This window comes from Gadus morhua, chromosome 2 (genome assembly GCF_902167405.1).
Source record: "Gadus morhua chromosome 2, gadMor3.0, whole genome shotgun sequence".
NCBI classification, from domain to species: Eukaryota; Metazoa; Chordata; class Actinopteri; order Gadiformes; family Gadidae; genus Gadus; species Gadus morhua.
Genome location: NC_044049.1, coordinates 6,706,297 through 6,725,934, shown reverse-complemented (window position 1 = coordinate 6,725,934; position 19,638 = coordinate 6,706,297). Strand labels below are relative to the sequence as shown.

At 43.4% G+C, this 19,638-nt stretch overlaps 1 protein-coding gene and 1 non-coding gene across 8 annotated transcripts; both read left to right on the top strand.

Moving 5' to 3' along the window:
* Window positions 1-143: 143 nt before the first annotated feature.
* si:ch73-366l1.5 (FILIA-N KH-like domain-containing protein) lies at window positions 144-13,579 on the top strand. 7 transcript variants are annotated; one of them, XR_003973790.1, is made up of 6 exons: window positions 145-709; window positions 6,744-7,260; window positions 9,124-9,226; window positions 10,430-10,498; window positions 13,089-13,117; window positions 13,395-13,579. XR_003973790.1 is itself a non-coding variant. In XM_030339554.1 (5 exons), the coding sequence occupies exons 1-4, from the start codon at window positions 314-316 to the stop codon at window positions 13,111-13,113; spliced, it is 1,041 nt and encodes a 346-aa protein (XP_030195414.1). In that variant the 5' UTR covers window positions 145-313; the 3' UTR covers window positions 13,114-13,117; window positions 13,395-13,579. The 7 variants fall into 7 exon arrangements, 5 of the variants coding, with proteins under 5 accessions (XP_030195379.1, XP_030195414.1, XP_030195399.1 ...); XR_003973791.1 differs by lacking the exons at window positions 13,089-13,117; window positions 13,395-13,579 and adding exons at window positions 10,878-11,374; window positions 11,493-12,431; XM_030339554.1 differs by lacking the exon at window positions 10,430-10,498.
* A 5,094-nt stretch (window positions 13,580-18,673) lies between these two features.
* trnal-cag (transfer RNA leucine (anticodon CAG)) lies at window positions 18,674-18,756 on the top strand. The gene has a single exon. It is a non-coding gene; the product is annotated as a tRNA-Leu (tRNA).
* Window positions 18,757-19,638: the final 882 nt, after the last annotated feature.

Sequence of the window (19,638 nt, the reverse complement as noted above, 5' to 3'; positions counted from 1 at the left end):
TCTTTTTATTGAAGAACAGACGTTCTGACTGTTGGCCCAATTATACCGTGTTACATCTTTAAGCGCCCCGCCCGCCCGTGTCCGTGACTGGTCTTGCGGCCCGTGTCCGTGACGCGCCCGGCGGAGACGCGCAGCTCCAGTCTGCGCACCAGCGGTCGGGGAAAGCAGCAGTCTGAGCGGATCTGCTGTCTTGACAACACGCTCTCCGCAGACGGCGCGGTGGCTACAGGGTCTAATTAAATGACTGCAAACACACTCAATACGAAGCCATAGAATTTTACTTTTATATTTTTTTTATAAAAAAATACCAAAGATGGAGTTGGACCCTGCGGTCATCATTCCGGCCATTCTGTTCACCATAGTTGCCATTTATTTAGCGTCTTCCTACTTGAACAAGAAGGTCGAGGCACCTGCGAACAAAAAGAAACGCCGCGTGGTTGAAGAGAAGGATGAAGTTTGCTCGTCTAGTTATGTGTCGGTTCAGAACGTAGAGCCCAGAGTGGAGAAGCCCGCTGTGATCGAAGAAGTGAAACCTGTCGTGGTGGCCAAGGCCGAGCCGGTGCCCGTTGTGGCCCCTGTTGTAGAGGAGGTGGCCCCTGTGGTAGCGGTGGTGGCCCCTGTGGTAGCGGAGGTGGCCCCTGTGGTAGAGGAGGTAGGCCTACGACCCGTGGAAACAGTGGTCTCTGGCCATCAAATCACAGAAGTTGAGGTAGGAATTACATTTAAAATGATTCTACTTAATTCCTTGTTACAATAATTTAGGCTACTAACTCAAAAGCATGTAGGTCTACCTTTCCTCACATGCCGCGGGTCTTTGCATTTTTCAAAAGTTTACAGTAGCCTACAGCTTGTTTGTTTTTAGCGTTTTCGTGCCTCTACACTTTTTACGCACACCCGCGCGTAATACTGTATGCCCCAAATATATACCATGTAGCTACTGCACACATCACATTTAGCCTAATCATAATAATCGCACACCAAAATAGAGCGAAAATATAGTCGTCCATGCTTGTATTACACCTAACGGTCTTCATTAGAAAGGAGGCTTTGTGCTTTGTGTGGTGCAGAACCGTACCATTCACAATGTGTCGCTTTATAACCACAAGCCTTGAGCCTTCGGCGACTAGGCGCCCTAATGCATTTAAAGTAGACTAGACTTAAGTTAAGTGGACTTATTACATTTAAAGTGCACATATTTCAGCTAAACTTGTGTCCACTCAGCAGGTTCTGAAGTGTGACCGATTGAAAGGGCAGCAGCACCTGGAGCCGCGAATAGACCATAGGCGCACGGTTGGTGACATGACTTTGTCGCATACCAAAAATACAGTAATGAATCCACTATATTTGGTGTCAAAGCGGCATTCTATATTTACCGTGGGGCGCGTCACGAGGCAGAAACCCACCCTGGAACTCAAGAAGAGTGAGGGGCTATAATGGGCGTGACCCAGCACATGTTGGATCAGATGCATGCCTATTCTATGCTGTGCTTGGTAAGGCTAAGCTAGGCTACTCTATGCTGTGCTACACTGCACTAGGACATGCTATGATGTGCTATAGCAGCAGATCTGTTTTTAGCTTTTATGTATGGCAGTAGAGGAGACGATGATAGGTGCCCCTGGGTTAAGTCACCTGATGGTTGATGCCACACACGTTTCCAACAGGTCGATATTTAACAAAGAGCATCTGGTTGGGTAGACCAGCACTGCAGATATCAAACTAGCCCGAGGTTATTTGTGTAAGAGTTTACCACGGAGGCTGTCCTTGGCCTATTGTTCATAGTGTTTGTGTTTCAGTAGAACAAAATGTCTGTTGTTCTGTTGACTGGTATGGCGGGACAGTAGGCTGGCAGTGTGGGTTTTCTACCAGGACGACCGAACTCATTCAACCGAAAACCCTACTGGTACCATAAACCCATACTGGTACTGTAGAATGAAATATAAAGTTATTCTTACATGGATATACTGATCTGATTCCACTACCAACAGTTCCGGCTCTTATTGACCTGGCGGCCATTGCATTCATTTCCCCCAACCTAGCTAGCTTGAAGCACCAAGATGGCAGCTAAAGCCAATTAAAGCCCATACTCATGAGAATGTAATCTGGTGGTTGGCAGCTCTGTTACCATGGAGACAAACACATCTATGATTTAAGCGCTCAGCCCTCCGTCTTTAAGACGCTGAACGGCGCCAGCGGTGGATGACGAATGCGTCTCCTAATTCTATGTGCTCCAGACAGGCCAATAGGCCAGCCTGCTCATCGTTAATTCTGTTGGTGTGGTATTTGTCTCCCATATGTGGCGGAGGTAAGGTCGCCCCCGTAAACCTCCGGAATATTCAGCCCCTCCCCCTGAGAGAGAGAGAGAGAGAGAGAGAGAGAGAGAGAGAGAGAGAGAGAGAGAGAGAGAGAGAGAGAGAGAGAGAGAGAGAGAGAGAGAGAGAGAGAGAGAGAGAGAGAGAGAGAGAGAGAGAGAGAGAGAGAGAGAGAGAGAGAGAGAGAGAGAGAGGGAGGGAGGGAGAGAGGGACTGAGAGAGAGAGAGAGAGAGAGAGAGAGAGAGAGAGAGAGAGAGAGAGAGAGAGAGAGAGAGAGAGGGGGAGAGAGGGAGAGAGAGAGAGAGGGAGAGGGAGGGAGAGAGAGAGAGAGACGGAGAGAGAGAGACGGAGAGAGAGAGAGAGTTGGGGGGTCATCAGATTCGGAACACTGCGTTGTCGGATTGGACGAGAGTTTTAGCAGACACTTCCTGTTTGTCTTGTGTAGCCACGCACAGGGTTGCTTAATGACTCAGAATTAATCTGGTGTTTGGTCTGTGTGTGTGTGTGTGTGTGTGGGAGGGAGGGGGGGGGGTAGTTAGTCACTGACAGATGGATAGACAGAGAGACAGATGGATAGACAGACACAGACTAACAGATGGATTGATGGATGGATGGATGGTGTCGTGGCAATTTCTTTACGAGATATCGCGTCTAGGAAAGGTGAGTCTTCTGAATGCAAAAAAGCACACCATAGTTGTTGACAATAGCATACACTAGTCTCCTCGTCTCTAGCGGAGTGAGCCCAGAATACAGCTGCTCCCTTGAGACCAGTTTACCAAAAAGGTTAACGTTAGATAACAGTAGAAACAGGTAAGGTGGCTCGACAACACAAGGAATAGAAAACAATTAAAAGTAAACAACATATTCCCATCACAATAGATCGATAAACAGATAGATATGGATTGAGAGATGTCTGAATAGGCAGACATACTAGAGGGTAACATGCTTATATATATATATATACATATATATATTTATATATATATATAAAAAAAATGTTATATATATATATTAAGCACACTTGTGCTCATATATTAAGCACAAACGTTCTTTGCAAATGGTGTATTCTATTTAATCAGTATTAATTCAATACAATATATTTACTGTTATAAAGAGTTTATAATTAGTTGAATTTTTTGTTCAAGTATTTTCTATGGTCTTGTGGTTTATTCTATGGTCATTGACCATATCATGACTGATCAGCTTAAGAGTTAACTCTGCATTTACCATGCAGGAGGAAAGACCTATTCAATTATCTTTCTCCTTGTCATCCTCTCTCCCTCTGCTCTCTCTGGCTGACTCTCTCCCCCTCTGTCACCCTTTATGCCTCTCTCCCTTGCTCTCCTTCTCTCTTTCTCTCTCTCTCTCTCTCTCTCTCTCTCTCTCTCTCTCTCTCTCTCTCTCTCTCTCTCTCTCTCTCTCTCTCTCTCTCTCTCTCTCTCTCTCTCTCTCTCTTTCTCTCCCTCTCTCTCTCTCTCTGGCCCTCTATCTCTCTCTTGCTCTCTCTAGCTCTCTTGCTCTCGCTCTCCCATACTATCGCTCTTGCTCTCACTCTCTCACTCCCTTCCTATATCCCCTCTCCACCCTCTCTCTCTAGCAGTTAATCTGTTAGGAGCCAGACCGTAGCTCCCCACCTGCTCACAATGACCTCAACAGGAAGTGACCTCAACAGGAAGTGACCTCAGCAGGACCACCTGACACCTAGCTCACCAGGGTGCTAGCCTGAGTCAGCAGAAAACCCCTGACTAACATATAGGGTGTTTAGGAGATGAAGGACTCTTTAAAACATTACTTGTTGTTGAATAATGGTCCTACCTCACCTGTGGACATTTTGGTTCCAATATAACCTCACTTGAGAATGTTACAACAGTTAAGAATTTAACTGGTTTAATATAACCTAACTAAAGAACCTTACTGGTTGAATAGAACCACACTTTACAAATGTAGGGTTTAATATAACCTCCGTCTAGCACATTACTGGTTGAATGGAACTCACCGTAAAACCTTAATGGTTAAACATAATTCCCTAAACATCGTCGGTGGGCCGTGAATCGCTATAGTGGGCCACAAGGATAGAAGGCTGCTGGCCTTAACTGTGTTGGCACCCTCACATCTCAGAGTCTTACACTCCTGACACACAGCTGTATGAAGACTCATGTTGATTGACAGGCCTGCTGCATCTCCCACACACGTTCAAAACTTGCGTTCAACTGCTAGCCGACCCTCCGTCCCTCTGTGCTGGGTGGTGGTGGTCTGGGGGGAGCCTGAGGGGTGACATCACAGAACAGCAGGGAGAAGTGTGTGACCATATTAGGAGTGAAGGCAGCTGAGGCGCCGGTCTGTGTTTACAACTGATAGATATCCTCAGAACACACACGCACACACACACACACACACACACACACACACACACATATGGATACGCATATACACACACACACACACATATACACACTCACACACACACACACACTCATACACAAATACACACACACAAACACACATTCTAAAACATCATACTGTCTTTACAGGTGACACTCATTAATGCCCATACTGACACATCTTCACTATACTGTTATTACAGGACACACACACATACACAAATACACACACACACGCACACTCAAACAAGCAACGCATCCATCTTATATTATATTATGTAGATGATCAAGGGATAAACAGGCCAAGAGTGGGCGGGATTTGTGTATTGGGACAAAATACAAATAAATATGGACAATGGAATATGAATAAAGATACATAATAAAGATAAATAAAGATGTCATAATAAAGATAAATTGGGAGCAAGCTCTAACCGGAGGTTGAGGTGCCAGCTGTTTTAACATTGTCATTAGCGCTCCAGTATGTTCGCTAGCATGCACCGGATAGCATCGGAGGGCGGGGACTGTCAGGGGATTTGTTGTGTCACATGGAGGAGGAGGAGGAGGAGGAGGAGGAGGAGGAGGAGAAGGAGAAGGAGGAGGAGGAGGAGGAGGAGGAGGAGGAGGAGGAGGAGGAGGAGGAGGTGGAGGAGGAGGAGGAGGAGGAGGAGGAGGAGAGAGGAGGAGGAGGAGGAGGAGAAGGAGCAAGGGGACGAGTGAGATGAGGTGAAGCGAGGGAAATGAGGAGGAGGAGGAGGGGTTATATCTTCATTGTTGAATGCACTTAGTGTAAGTTACCCTGGACCTAAGTGTCAGCTAAAGATATGTAGGGTAATGTTAAAAAAGGAGGAGGAGACGGATGGATGTGGACATGATGAGGCTAGTTGTCTGCCAGATTCGCTGAATCATGCCGTCCAATGCTGGCAGTGTCTAGCCCAGAGACGGTGGCTGCACAGAGACAGTTTACCTGCTGGTTTAGAAACTCACTTCGCAGGGCTTTTATTTTGAAACTCGTAATGGCTAACTGACATTTAATATTTAAGATGTTTGGTCTTCACAGTGGAGAGTTTGATTCAATCTGACACCCAGAGAGCAACAGATTAACTCTCTCGCTCTTCCTTTCTTCTTCTTTCTTAATCTCTCTCACTCTCTCTCTCTCTCTCTCTCTCTCTCTCTCTCTCTCTCTCTCTCTCTCTCTCTCTCTCTCTCTCTCTCTCTCTCTCTCTCTCTCTCTCTCTCTCTCTCTCTCTCTCTCTCTCTCTCTCTCTCTCTCTCAACGACACACATTGTGTGCATGTGAGTGTGTGTGTATGTGCGTTTCCTGGTCTAAAGCTGTCTTAGGCAGGTAGGTGTAGTTAGCATGGTGATTGTTGTTGTTTGTGTCAGCGGCAGGTGGAGACGGCCTCTTCACATAGACACCAGAGAGGCCTGCTAGTGACACACACACCCACGCATTCACACTCTCACATTCACATGCAAACACACACACACATGCACACACGCACGCACGCCCACACAGGTCACAAAACCTGCTGGCCAGTTTTTGTGAGCCCTTCCTAGTGGAAATGCTGTGACGTTATTGGTCAACCAATTGACGAATAAGATAATAAGTTATCCAAAGTGCTCCACCGTCAAGGGGACTTTGGACTTAATAATGGTCCTGGTTTCCTTTGGTAGTCGTTTCATAGTCCGAGTAGCGTTGAGCATTCCCGTTACAGCGGGCTTTGGTCACAGGCATGTTAGCAGTCCGTGTGGAGAGCAATGATCTCTGAACCAATCGGTTATCGTCTGATTTGTACCCCAGTCCGAAGTTGCGATTGGGACTGTAAACGGGAAGTCTTAGCCCGGATAAATGAAAAAATAATTGATCCGTTATCCGTTACCTGGCTACACCGAAACCGAGAAATGCCGCCGGTGGTCCCCGGAGGTACATCGTTGTTAGAAGATAGCCGATGGTTTCCGAGATTGGGTCAGACTTAACAAGACGGGTTGAGTTATCTGCGTTTTGGTTTAATGATGTTAGGATGTGTGATGATGTCGTTCATGTGTTTGCAGGTTGCACCACAGCCTGAACCCGAACCAGAACCAGAGATCGTCTCCCTCCCGGAACCAGTGGTGGTGGAGTCCATCCCTGAGCCAGAACCAGTCGCACCGGCTGTAGAAGCAGTGACAGAACTGTTGGTAGAATCGCTCCCAGTGCCAGAACTTCAGTCACTCCCAGAACCACAGGAGGAGGAGCCGGTCGTTGTAGCGGAACCTGTAGTCGTAGAAGAACCGGTTGTTGTGAAGGAACCCGAGCCCGCCACAGAACCTGAAGCCACCAAACCTCAGGAGGAAGAGCCGGTTATTGTAGCAGAACCTGTAGTCGTAGAAGAACCGGTTGTTGTGAAGGAACCCGAGACCGCCACAGAACCTGAAGCCAAGCCGGAACCAGAAGCAGAACCAGAGTCTGTGTCAGAGTCGACCATTCCAACAGAACCCTCTCAGCCAACTGCTGATGAGACTCCCATCCCAGAACCAACCGTTGATGTCCTGCCTGAGGAGACCTCTCCAGAAGAAGTCCCTCACACCAGTGAGTTCTCCCCAAGACCATCCTGACTAGGCCTCCCCGGGCCTCCTCGGTTTTTACCATTTCCTCCAGAGCGACTTACATTTAAACACATACATGTCATTAAAGAGCAGCTAAGGGTTAGGCAGTAGAGTGACAGGTCACTTAGGAGCCGGTTGGGGTTGGACCGTACAGAGACAGGTAATTAAGGAGATGGTATTGGTTAGGGGACATAGCAGCTCATGGCTAGAAAGGGTCCTCTTGTCTGAGAGGTTCTCTCCTGGCTTCTCCTAGTGTCTGAGAGGTTCTCTCCTAGCTTCTCGTGTCCTAGAGGTTCTCTCCTAGCTTCTCCTAGTGTCTGAGAGGTTTTCTCCTAGCTTCTCCTAGTGTCTGAGAGGTTCTCTCCTAGCTTCTCCTAGTGTCTGAGAGGTTCTCTCCTTGCTTCTCGTTTCCTAGAGGTTCTCTCCTACTTCTCCTAGTGTCTGAGAGGTTCTCTCCTAGCTTCTCCTAGTGTCCTAGAGGTTCTCTCCTAGCTTCTCCTAGTGTCTGAGAGGTTCTCTCCTAGCTTCTCCTAGTGTGAGAGGTTCTCTCCTGGCTTCTCCTAGTGTCTGAGAGGTTCTCTCCTAGCTTCTCCTAGTGTCTGAGAGGTTCTCTCCTAGCTTCTCCTAGTGTGAGAGGTTCTCTCCTAGCTTCTCCTAGTGTCTCAGAGGTTCTATCCTAGCTTCTCCTAATGTGAGAGGTTCTCTCCTAGCTTTTCCTAGTGTCTGAGAGGTTCTCTCCTAACTTCTCCTAGTGTCTGAGAGGTTCTCTCCTAGCTTCTCCTAGTGTGAGAGGTTCTCTCCTAGCTTCTCCTAGTGTCTGAGAGGTTCTCTCCTAACTTCTCCTAGTGTCTGAGAGGTTCTCTCCTAGCTTCTCCTAGTGTGAAAGGTTCTCTCCTAGCTTCTCCTAGTGTCTGAGAGGTTCTCTCCTAGCTTCTCCTAGTGTCTGAGAGGTTCTCTCCTAGCTTCTCCTAGTGTGAGAGGTTCTCTCCTAGCTTCTCCTAGTGTCTGAGAGGTTCTCTCCTAGCTGACCCCTGTTTCAGGCGATGGTCTCATTCTCTCACGTGCAAGCAGCAGCTGCAGGAGCCAGATAACCAGCCCCCACCCCCACCTAGAGGTGCTCTCTGAATAGACACATGATGGGAGGTTTTGATGGGGGGGGTGTAGGTTTACATTCACCATAAAACCGCAGAGTTGTGTTAAGTGATAAGGTTATGCAATATATATATATATGCATTATAAACGGTCCTGTGTGAAAGGGAATATCCAGGTCTCTTGTTCAGTACATATGAACTTGACTGTTTAGATTGAGCAGCAGCCTGACCACAGAGTTGTCCTGGTAACACTAACACGTGGCAGGAGGCGGAAGATCTGTCTGAGAACTCTTTAATCTGTACAGACACTCAGGATAAGAGGCTTTCTGACCCCACACGCGTGTGTGTGTTGTGCTCAGCCGTTGTGTAACCAAATCCTAAAATCATCATCCTGCAGGGATTGGGCCAACTCTGCTGAAACAACCGTTGTTGGAATGAGCATTATTTTTTATGAATGGCTGAAATTGTGTGTGTGTGTGTGTGTCATATCCATTGTCAAGACCTTGAGGAAGAAGTCACTGTTGGATTTTGAACTATTTAGAACTGGTTGCATATGATTTGAACTTGTTTGATCTGATCTGATGATTTCAAGTGATTTTAACTGGTTTGGTATGTTCCGCTTTGAACTGGTTTGGTTTGAGCTGGTCTGATCAGTCTTGAACTCTTTTGATCTGGTTTGAATTATTCTAAACTGGTTTGATGTGTACTGAACTGGTCTGAACTGGTCTGATCTGGTTTGATCTGGTTTGTTTCAGACACGGCCGCTGAAGACGAGGAGAGGGTGACCTTCGCGGCTGGGAAGAAACAGAGCAGGTTTGAGACGTTGATGACCAAGGAGGAGATGGAGGAGGAGCAGAGGTAACCCGCTTATCATGCCCGTACGCAGGCATGCACGCACATACACATGCATTCAAAGCCACAGTCATGCATGCAAGCATGTACACACCCACCTGAACTTTTCTTGCAGATATATTATTGCATACTTTCGCTGTTATATTGTGTTAAATTTGGCAACTGAGCCTAGCATAGCGAGACCGTCTGACGGTAGCACGCAGCTAAAGTGTAGTGAATGCACTGATGTTAGCATGTTATTATTGCCTGCTATCTTATACCTCCGCGCTTAGCCGAACCCCCGCCCCCCTCCCTCCCTCTCTCCCTCTCTCCCGACTAATATTGAGAACCAGTCGGATAGACAGACAGTGTGGGTGGGATGAGGCAGCAAGTGCTGCATTTGAACAAGAGGTAGCTGGTGTTTGATGTAGAGGAGTACATGTTAATAAAAATACTCAACATTTTTATAGTATGACTCAGTAGAACAGCAGCCAATCAAAACATATGGGTTTAATCTTCGTGCTGTGCCACAGGGAGGAGTGTAAGTGTTTCAGATTGGTCGGTGTGTTTATAACATCACTGAGTCTTGAGGGGGGGGGGTAGAGAGAAAGATTTGGGAAGGGGAGAGAGAGAGACACTAGGGAGAGAGGAATGTATGACTACTTTAGGAAACTTTTCTTTGCCTTTTGTCGAATTTCTTTCTATTTTTACAGTGCTCACTTCGACTCTGCACTGATGAGTCACAAACCGATAATATATTTGACACACACGCACACACACACACACACACACACGTATGTACTAACATGCAAACACACACACAGAAGCATGCAGGCACACACACATAGGCACTTGTGTACAAAGGCACACGCACGCACATCCTTCCGTGACAATTAATTTTCATATCAAATCAAGCAAAAATAAATTTATTTTAAAGAAACACTTCACTTTTACACCCTGCATCTGAAAGCCCACCCCCCCCTCCCCCTCCCCCTTCCTCCCCCAACGCCCTGTCCAGCCCCAGCACAGTGATCACCACCCAGCACCCCGAGACCACCATGCCCCACCCCGCCCCTACCCACCACCCCCCTGCTAGCACCCTGACAGCAACCAGCCCCACCCGAACCATATGCCCAGCACTCAGCTGCGCCCCCCCCCCGACCCCTAGGGCCAGGCGTGTGTTTGAATGCCCAGATCTTTATTTACAAGCTGTGTTGCGATGTTTTACAGGATAGAGCTCACAGCTGATCTGACTTGTCTGTGAGCTGAGGACACAAAACTTACTGTTAGACTCACAGGGTAAGAAATACATGAACTTTGTTTTAATATATTATTATATAGTATACTATACTATACTAAAACGTTGCTGTAATGTAAACAGGGGAAGATACACTACCTACTGTGTTGCTATTAAATATTTATATAATGTACAATATCTATAAATATTATATAATATATATATTATATAATATATATATATAATATATATAACATCAATACTTGATTACTCTATAAAGCAATGCACTAAACTAAAGCTATACTATGCTTAACTACACTACTACTAGGCATACCACCACGATAGACTATCTTATTACGCCATCCCCCCCCCCCCCCCCCCCCCCCCCCCCCCCCCCCCCCTAAAAACATTCAAACTTGCTAAGCGTTTTTTGGTTTGCAGGCTAGCTGTCTGTTGAAAATGTCGCTGTTTGTAGCTCTCGAAAGGTTGGTCATTAGCGCCCTCTTCTGGAATTATCTGGAAACTTCTATTCGATCTCTTTCTTGGAAATACGTACATTTTACTAACTAAATTAATATTCGGTCTTTCCAATAAATACTAGTCGTTTTTTGTATTGATCTACTATTTTATCCTCTGGACAATTTAAAGAAGTTATCTAGTTCTAAATAAAATACAGTTGCTATCGGCCACTAGAGGGCAGATTTTCACCAGGTTGTCGAAGCTTTGAGAACCGCTGAAAAATGACGTCACACAAAATTGACAAATCTTCAATGTGAAGTTGTCACCCTAAATTGTTTATAGTTTAATCTGAAATCAATGTCCAGGATGAATTATCGTCTGTTAAAAAATCCCTGCGTGGAGTATGCTGCTATGCCGTGTTGCTAACTGCTAACTGCTATCTGCATGCTACATGCTACCAGCTACCAACACATTTACTGGTGAGTCAATTAATAACCCTAACATTTATATAATAGTCATACAGTAGATTCAGTGAAATAATTTATGTTTTTATATTGAACTGTAATATAATTGAATGTCCCTTTTTCTTTTTTACAGTGCAATGGAGTAACCACATTTGTTTGGGTGTTTGTTTGTGAGAGAGTGTACCAATGTGTGCGTGTGTGTGTGTGTGTTTGTGTGTGTGTGTGTGTGTGTGTGTGTGTGTGTGTGTGTGTGTGTGTGTGTGTGTGTGTGTGTGTGTGTGTGTGTGTGTGTTTGTGTCAAAGGGTGTACATATATGTTTGTGTGTGAGCGTGAGTGAGAGTTTACAGACACATGTGTGTGTTTAAGATGTCAGACAAGAAGAAACAAGATGAAAAAAACACTTCATAAATCTTGTTCCTTTATGTACCTCTGTGTTTGTATGTGTGTGTGTGTGTGTGTGTGTGTGTGTGTGTGTGTGTGTGTGTGTGTGTGTGTGTGTTTGTCTGTTTGCGTGCATATGTGTGTGTCCAAAGTGGGGAAAGTGAAAGTAAATGAATTTGTGTTTTTTGCATGTTAAAGGTTGTTGTGCTGGACAATGCTGTCGTGTAGCTTTCTTTAGCGATTAGCTTAGCATGAATTTAGCCCCTTTCACACATCCAGTCTATTAAACCATGACTGTGGATCTTAATGCGCCATTGCGTCTCGGTTGATCGATTCAAATATAGATACAGCTTATTTTGTTTGCAAAGAAGCTCCTTTTCTCAAGTATGGCCGGAAACCGGAGAGTCTGAAGTGAGGGAGCTCCTTTCAGTCTGCATGAAACATCCCTATCCCTTGGCCCATCCATTCCGGCATTGCTAGGCCATGTATGTAAGAGCGCAAGACGAAATGTTCCAGAACGTAGGTGCATGTGTGTATAGGGAAGATCACCAACGTTGCATGAAAGGTCATCTCAGTAATTGACAGAGAATTATGTGTGACAGGGGCTTATTAAGAATGTTCAAAACTGTTGGTTGAAAAGGACTGAACAAGGACTTTCCAACTTCATTAAAGAGATTTGTGAAAAAAAAACTTGTTCAATTCTTTCTTTCTCTCTTAAATAGTAATATCAATAGATTACAGTAAATATATAACAGTTCCTAAGTTTTCATTAACATACTGTTTTCAGACTTGTTTCAGCTGTTTTCTATATAAATATTTTTAACATAGTTGCCCTTGAAAATCTAAATTAAATACAGATATAACGTTTAAAATATAGACAGTTTATTTCCTTTATATATATTTTTTTGTTACACATTTTTGTGTTTGTATTAGTTTTGTGGGTTTCTGAGAGCAGAAGGTTCTGAGACCCGTGTGGTAAGGAAACCGCCCTGGACACTCAACGACTTTCAGCAAGGTTGCGTCAAAATTGGTCAAAATTGTAGCTGACTTTTTATGTTGCTTATATCCTGTCAACAGCAGCACAAACTATACACCTACAACACAAGGCACACAATACACATATCAGGGTCAACTCATCTCATTGTGTGTTCTGTTGTGCTGATGTGAGACACACACATGGAAGTTACTTCCCCTAAGATTTGTATGTTTTGTCTACAAAGTCTGTGTGTGTTCATTCCTGTGTGTGTGATTTGTGGGTTTTTTAAATGGAAAGTTTGAATGCATTCTTTTTTTTTCATTGTCAGCGTATTGCCAATGTCTCATTGTATTTTGATAATCTTTCTATAGTTTTCACGGGGCCTACGATGTTTAAAAACGTAAGGAACACCTAAACCTACCCCTCACTATGTCTTGCATATCCAATCCAATCCGAGGGCTGTTACAATATGTGTGCATGTGTGGGTGCTGCTGAGTCACATGTGTGTTTGTTTGCACCCATGCGTAACATGCGTGTTTGTGTGTACACATGTGTTACTAACGTGTGTGTTTATGTGCATGTGCGTAACGTGTTTTTGTGTGTGCACATGTGTAACGTGTGTGTTTGTGTGGACGTGTGTAACGTGTGTGCTTATGTGCACGTTCACGTGCCTGCAGGGTGCAGCAGGAGCAGTTGGCGGCCATCTTTCTCCTGCTGAGGGACAACCAGGAGGTGCTGGGGGACGTGACGGAGGGCGACATGGAGGAGCAGTTCAAACTGTACGCACTCTGACCCCCGGACACCAGGGGGAGCCGGGGAGCCAATCACCAACCAGAGAAACAATCACAAACAGAGAACCAACCAGAGAACCAATCAGCAGTCTCAGAACTGAAGAACCAGTCAGAGGGGGAGGGGGACTTCTGCTTTATTCAATTAGTAGATGCTTTTATCCAGATAGCTTGCTTACCTCTGATTAGTCACTAAGGAGCAAGTAGGGGTTAGGGGGCATCTTGCTCCTTAGTGACTTACTTAAGACACTAAGAAGCAGGTAGGGGTTAGTGGGCATCTTGCTCTAGGAAGCCACAGCAGACATTGGGGATCGAACCTACAACCGTTCAGCTGGGAGCTGAACACCCCAACCACTAGACACGTCAACCACAACAATACATTTGAACAAAAGTAAGAGCGAAAAAGCAAGCGTGAAAGAAGCCAGACCAAAGTAAATGAAGTGATTTATTGTTTAAGATACAAAGGGAACTACATCCTTTGGAGTTTATATGCACAATCAATATAATTAATTAAATAGTGACACTAAGCCATGTCTAGTGCATCATGTGAAATAAGGCCAGCTAAGTCTGTGTAGCGGTTGATCGCTTTGTTCATCAAGATCAATACGTTCGAGATCAATAAGTTATAATGATAATTTATTGGTTGATCTTTGATAGTGGGAGAAATATGTTGGGAGGTTTGTTGCTCAAACCTCTCCGATGACATCTAAACTGGTTAATTAAGAGTTATTATCAAAACGTGCCTTCAGATGCTGGCTTTAGGGTTTGTAGGCCCTGATAAAAATATATTAAAAGTATTGAATACCAGTCACCAAAGTAAGAAGAGAAGTAAAAGTATTTTTACCTTAAAAAAAATATACCAAATCCAAATGTCATCTTGTTGAATTAATGAATGTCATCTTATTCGTTTTATTGTAGATACACATGTAATCTTTTTCCATGACAATAAATATATTTGATCAAAAGAGCCGTAGTTGCAGTTTTCTGCTGTTAGGCCCACTGATGTGGTCTCTTTCTGTAGCATGAGCTTTATGTATATATATTCAATCATGGTTTTTGCTTTTGTCTGCCTTCAGGTAAACAGAATAGCCTGATTCAGAGTAATCCTGACCATTTCCTTTTTGTATTAATTCATTCATATAAGGTATGTGGAGTTACATTCAACTGGGTGCAATCTTTTGAGGCAGATGAAACATAAATAGGATGACCTCAAGCTACTTAGCTCACTTTCTTGCAGAGACGCGGGAAGTCAGTCCGAGTCGGGGCGGGGGTGCTGAGAAAGTCTATGATGACGTCATAACAAATGCTGCGCAACATTCATGGTTTTCGTATTAATATGGCCAGCAACATTTTACACCAGTTTTAGAAGGTTTTACACTACAACATACATGTTTAACACGAACATGTTTAATGTCGAAGCAGCATAGTAGCCTACCAGATTCAGCTTTGGACAGATCACACACGGAATGCAGGTTTATTTCTAATCAGAAGATGATTCATTATTGACAGTCACAGAGTGGCACTCACGCACGCACGCACGCACGCACGCACGCACGCACACACACACACACACACACACACACACACACACACACACACACACACACACACACACACACACACACACAAAAACTATGTTTTTGCTGCTATGACTGAGGGGTGAAAGCCTATTACTTATTATAACTAACGTAACAATAGAGAAGTTCAACTTAACGTAAAAATAAATCTACCCTACGTTTTCATTTCCAGAGCGCCTGGCTGGGAAGTCAAACTCCTTTGGCTGGCAGGGCTCTTAACCAACAGTTAGTTGGTGGTGCCGCCGGTGAGGGATTTATCAAACATAGGATCGACTTGAGGGGGGTTAGCATTGCTGCAGTCTTTTTCTCCGCTACATCGCTGCACTGAAATCCCCCCCTCAGGGGTGGTGGAGGGACTCTCAGCACCCCCCCTTCCCGCGTCCTCTGCGGTCAAGCCAGCCGACTCATCAAGATCGGCGGTCAAGCCAGCCGACTCAGTTTTTTGCCGTACCTGTATATACTAGCCATTACGGTAATAGCGTCTCAGAACTAGTTTCAAATAAAAGCATTCGTCGGGTACATGCAAAAAGACAGTCAATAAAAGCAAATACTATCAATGGAAGTGTACGGCCGTTGTGGTATTTACTTTCAAAATAAAAGCCCACCAAACATTCCAATATGAGACAAATTACATTTGATTTTGGATACGATTTAAAAGAAAATGCCCTGTTATTCCAGGCTCATTTCACTGCAGGGCGATAGTTCAAGACCCCACAGGGTCACCCAAGACGTTTCAGCAAATTCTGATGCGTAGTTTCAAAATAAAAGCCCACCAAATATGAGACATATTACATATGATTTTGGATTCGATTGAAAAGAAAATGACCTGTTATTCCAGGCTCATTTCACTTCAGGGTTATAGTTCACGACCCCATGGGGTCAGGCAAGAAGTTTCAGAACATTCTGATGTGGAGTTTCAAAATAAAAGCCCACCAAAGTTTCCAATATGAGACATATTACATATGATTTTGGATTCAATTTAAAAGAAAATGCCCTGTTATTTCAGGCTCATTTCACGTCAGGGTTATAGTTCAAGACCCCATGGGGTCACACAAGAAGTTTCAGAACATTCTGATGTGGAATTTCAAAATAAAAGCCAACCAAAGTTTCCAATATGAGACATATTACATATGAATTTGGATTCAATTTAAAATAAAATGCCCTGTTATTTCAGGCTAATTTCACTTCAGGGTTATAGTTCACAACCCCATGGGGTCACGCAAAAGGTTTCAGAACATTCTGATGTGGAGTTTCAAAATAAAAGCCAACCAAATTTTCCAATATGAGACATATTACATATGATTTTGGATTCAATTAAAAAGAAAATGCCCTGTTATTTCAGGCTTATTTCACTTCAGGGTTATAGTTCAAGACCCCATGGGGTCACGCAAGAAGTTTCAGAACATTCTGATGTGGAGTTTCAAAATAAAAGCCCACCAAGAATACCAATATGAGACATATTACATATGATTTTGGATTCAATTTAAAAGAAAATGCCCTGTTATTTCAGGCTCATTTCACTTCATGGTTATAGTACACGACCGAAACTTCTTGCGTGACCCCATGGGGTCTTGATCTATAACCCTGAAGTGAAATGAGCCTGAAATAACAGGGCATTTTATTTTAAATTGAATCCAAAATCATTTGTAATATGTCTCATATTGGAAACTTTGGTTGGCTTTTATTTTGAAACTCCACATCAGAATGTTCTGAAACCTTTTGCGTTACCCCATGGGGTCGTGAACTATAACCCTGAAGTGAAATGAGCCTGAAATAACAGGGCATTTTATTTTAAATTGAATCCAAATTCATATGTAATATGTCTCATATTGGAAACTTTGGTTGGCTTTATTTTGAAACTCCACATCAGAATGTTCTGAAACTCCTTGCGTGACCCCATGGGGTCGTGAACTATGACAATGAAGTGAAATGAGCCTAAAATAACAGGGCATTTTCTTTTAAATTGAATCCAAAATCATATGTAATATGTCTCATATTGGAATTTTTGGTGGGCTTTTATTTTGAAACTCCACATCAGAATGTTCTGAAAGTTCTTGGGTGACCCTATGGGGTTTTGCACTATAACCATGAAGTGAAATGAGCCTGAAATAACAGGGGTCTTGAACTATAACCCTGAATTGAAATGAGCCTGAAATAACAGGGCATTTTATTTTAAATTGAATCCAAAATCATATGTAATATGTCTCATATTGGAAACTTTGGTTGGCTTTTATTTTGAAACTCCACATCAGAGTGTTCTGAAACTTCTTGGGTGACCCTATGGGGTCGTGACCTATAACCATGACGTGAAATGAGTCTGAAATAACAGGGCATTTTCTTTTAAATTGAATCCAAAATCATACGTAATATGTCTCATATTGGACATTTTGGTTGGCTTTTATTTTGAAACTCCACAACAGAATGTTCTGAAACTTCTTGCGTGACCCCATGGGGTCTTGAACTATAACCATGAAGTGAAATGAGCCTGGAATAACAGGGAATTTTCTTTTAAATTGAATCCAAAATCATACGTAATATGTCTCATATTGGACATTTTGGTTGGCTTTTATTTTGAAACTCCACATCAGAATGTTCTGAAACCTTTTGCGTGACCCCATGGGGTCTTGAACTATAATCCTGACTTGAAATGAGCCTGAAATAACAGGGCATTTTCTTTTAAATTGAATCCAAAATCATGTGTAATAAGTCTCATATTGGAATTTTTGGTGGGCTTTTATTTTGAAACTCCTCATCAGAATGTTCTGAAAGTTCTTGGGTGACCCTATGGGGTCGTGAACTATAACCCTGAAGTGAAAGGCGCCTGAAATAACAGGGCATTTTCTTTTAAATTGAATCCAAAATCATATGTAATATGTCTCATATTGGACATTTTGGTTGGCTTTTATTTTGAAACTCCACATCAGAATGTTCTGAAACTCCTTGGGTGACCCTATGGGGTCGTGACCTATAACCATGAAGTGAAATGAGTCTGAAATAACAGGGCATTTTCTTTTAAATTGAATCCAAAATCATACGTAATATGTCTCATATTGGACATTTTGGTTGGCTTTTATTTTGAAACTCCACAACATAATGTTGTGAAACTTCTTGCGTGACCCCATGGGGTCGTTAACCATAACCATGAAGTGAAATGAGCCTGGAATAACAGGGCATTTTCTTTTAAATTGAATCCAAATTCATATGTAATATGTCTCATATTGGAAACTTTGGTTGGCTTTTATTTTGAAACTCCACATCAGAATGTTCTGAAACTTATTGCGTGACCCCATGGGGTCTTGAACTATAACCCTGAAGAGAAATTAGCCTGAAATAACAGGGCATTTTCTTTTAAATTGAATCCAAAATCTCAAAAAATTGGCTTTTATTTTGAAAGTAAATACCACAACGGCCGTACACTTCCTTTGATAGTATTTGCTTTTATTAGCTGTGTTCGAAATCGTTACCTATCATGGATGTAGTGCACTAAACAGGGTGCACGCCATTTTGTAGGGTGTTCGAATTCTCAATGGTCCACTATATACGGCACCATATAGTGGAGTTAAAATAGGGTACATACGATGTTCTCTACATGTCTGGATGGCCGAGCGGTCTAAGGCGCTGCGTTCAGGTCGCAGTCTCCCCTGGAGGCGTGGGTTCGAATCCCACTTCAGACATTCTTTGTTGAATGATTCAGCAACAAATGTTTGCCTCAGCTGTGACGACCCAACTGCCAACATATCCAATATATCTGCTGTAATTTGAAATAGTCATTGAGATATAAGTAAATTATTTATGTATCAAAGCAGTTACAGTGGCAGCGGCCTCTGTATGGAGTCAGTTTCCTGCCATAATTCAAACCTGAAAAAAAAAGTTTCAAAGGCTTGTAAGTCTGGGTTTGAAATATAACCGCGAAAACGAATACATTTAATGATGGAGTCTCCGGCTTTCGTTTAGAAATGTCAACAATTTATTTGTGATTTGACATCTAATATTTAACATTCAAAATTAATTAAACAAGGAAATGTAACATTCAACATCAGTACAACCTCCAGCTTTCGTCGTGAGTGACCGGTTTGTTTACATGATGTGGGCGCATCTGTCTGCGTCACACAAATACCCGGCGCATTTACTGACGCAAATGACGTTTAGAAATGTTCAGCGTAGTGTCCAAATTCTCGTTCCCTATTCCCTATATAGTGCACTATATCATGTACACTATATAGGGAATAGGGAACGAGTGTATAGGGAACGATTTCGAACACAGCTATTGACTGTCTTTTTGTATGTACCCGACGAATGCTTTTACTTTAAACTAGTTCTGAGACGCTATTACCGTAATGGCTAGTATATACAGGTACGGCAAAAAACTGGGTCGGCTGGCTTGACCGCCGATATCGATGAGTCGGCTGGCATGACCGCAGTCTGCGTCCCTGCTTTCTTCTCTTGCGAAGGAGACCAGCAAGCTAGGAGCATTATACACCGCACGAAATATTATCAACTTACTAGTGTCATCAACAAAAATAATATATATTATCTTTATCTATAATTAAAAAACG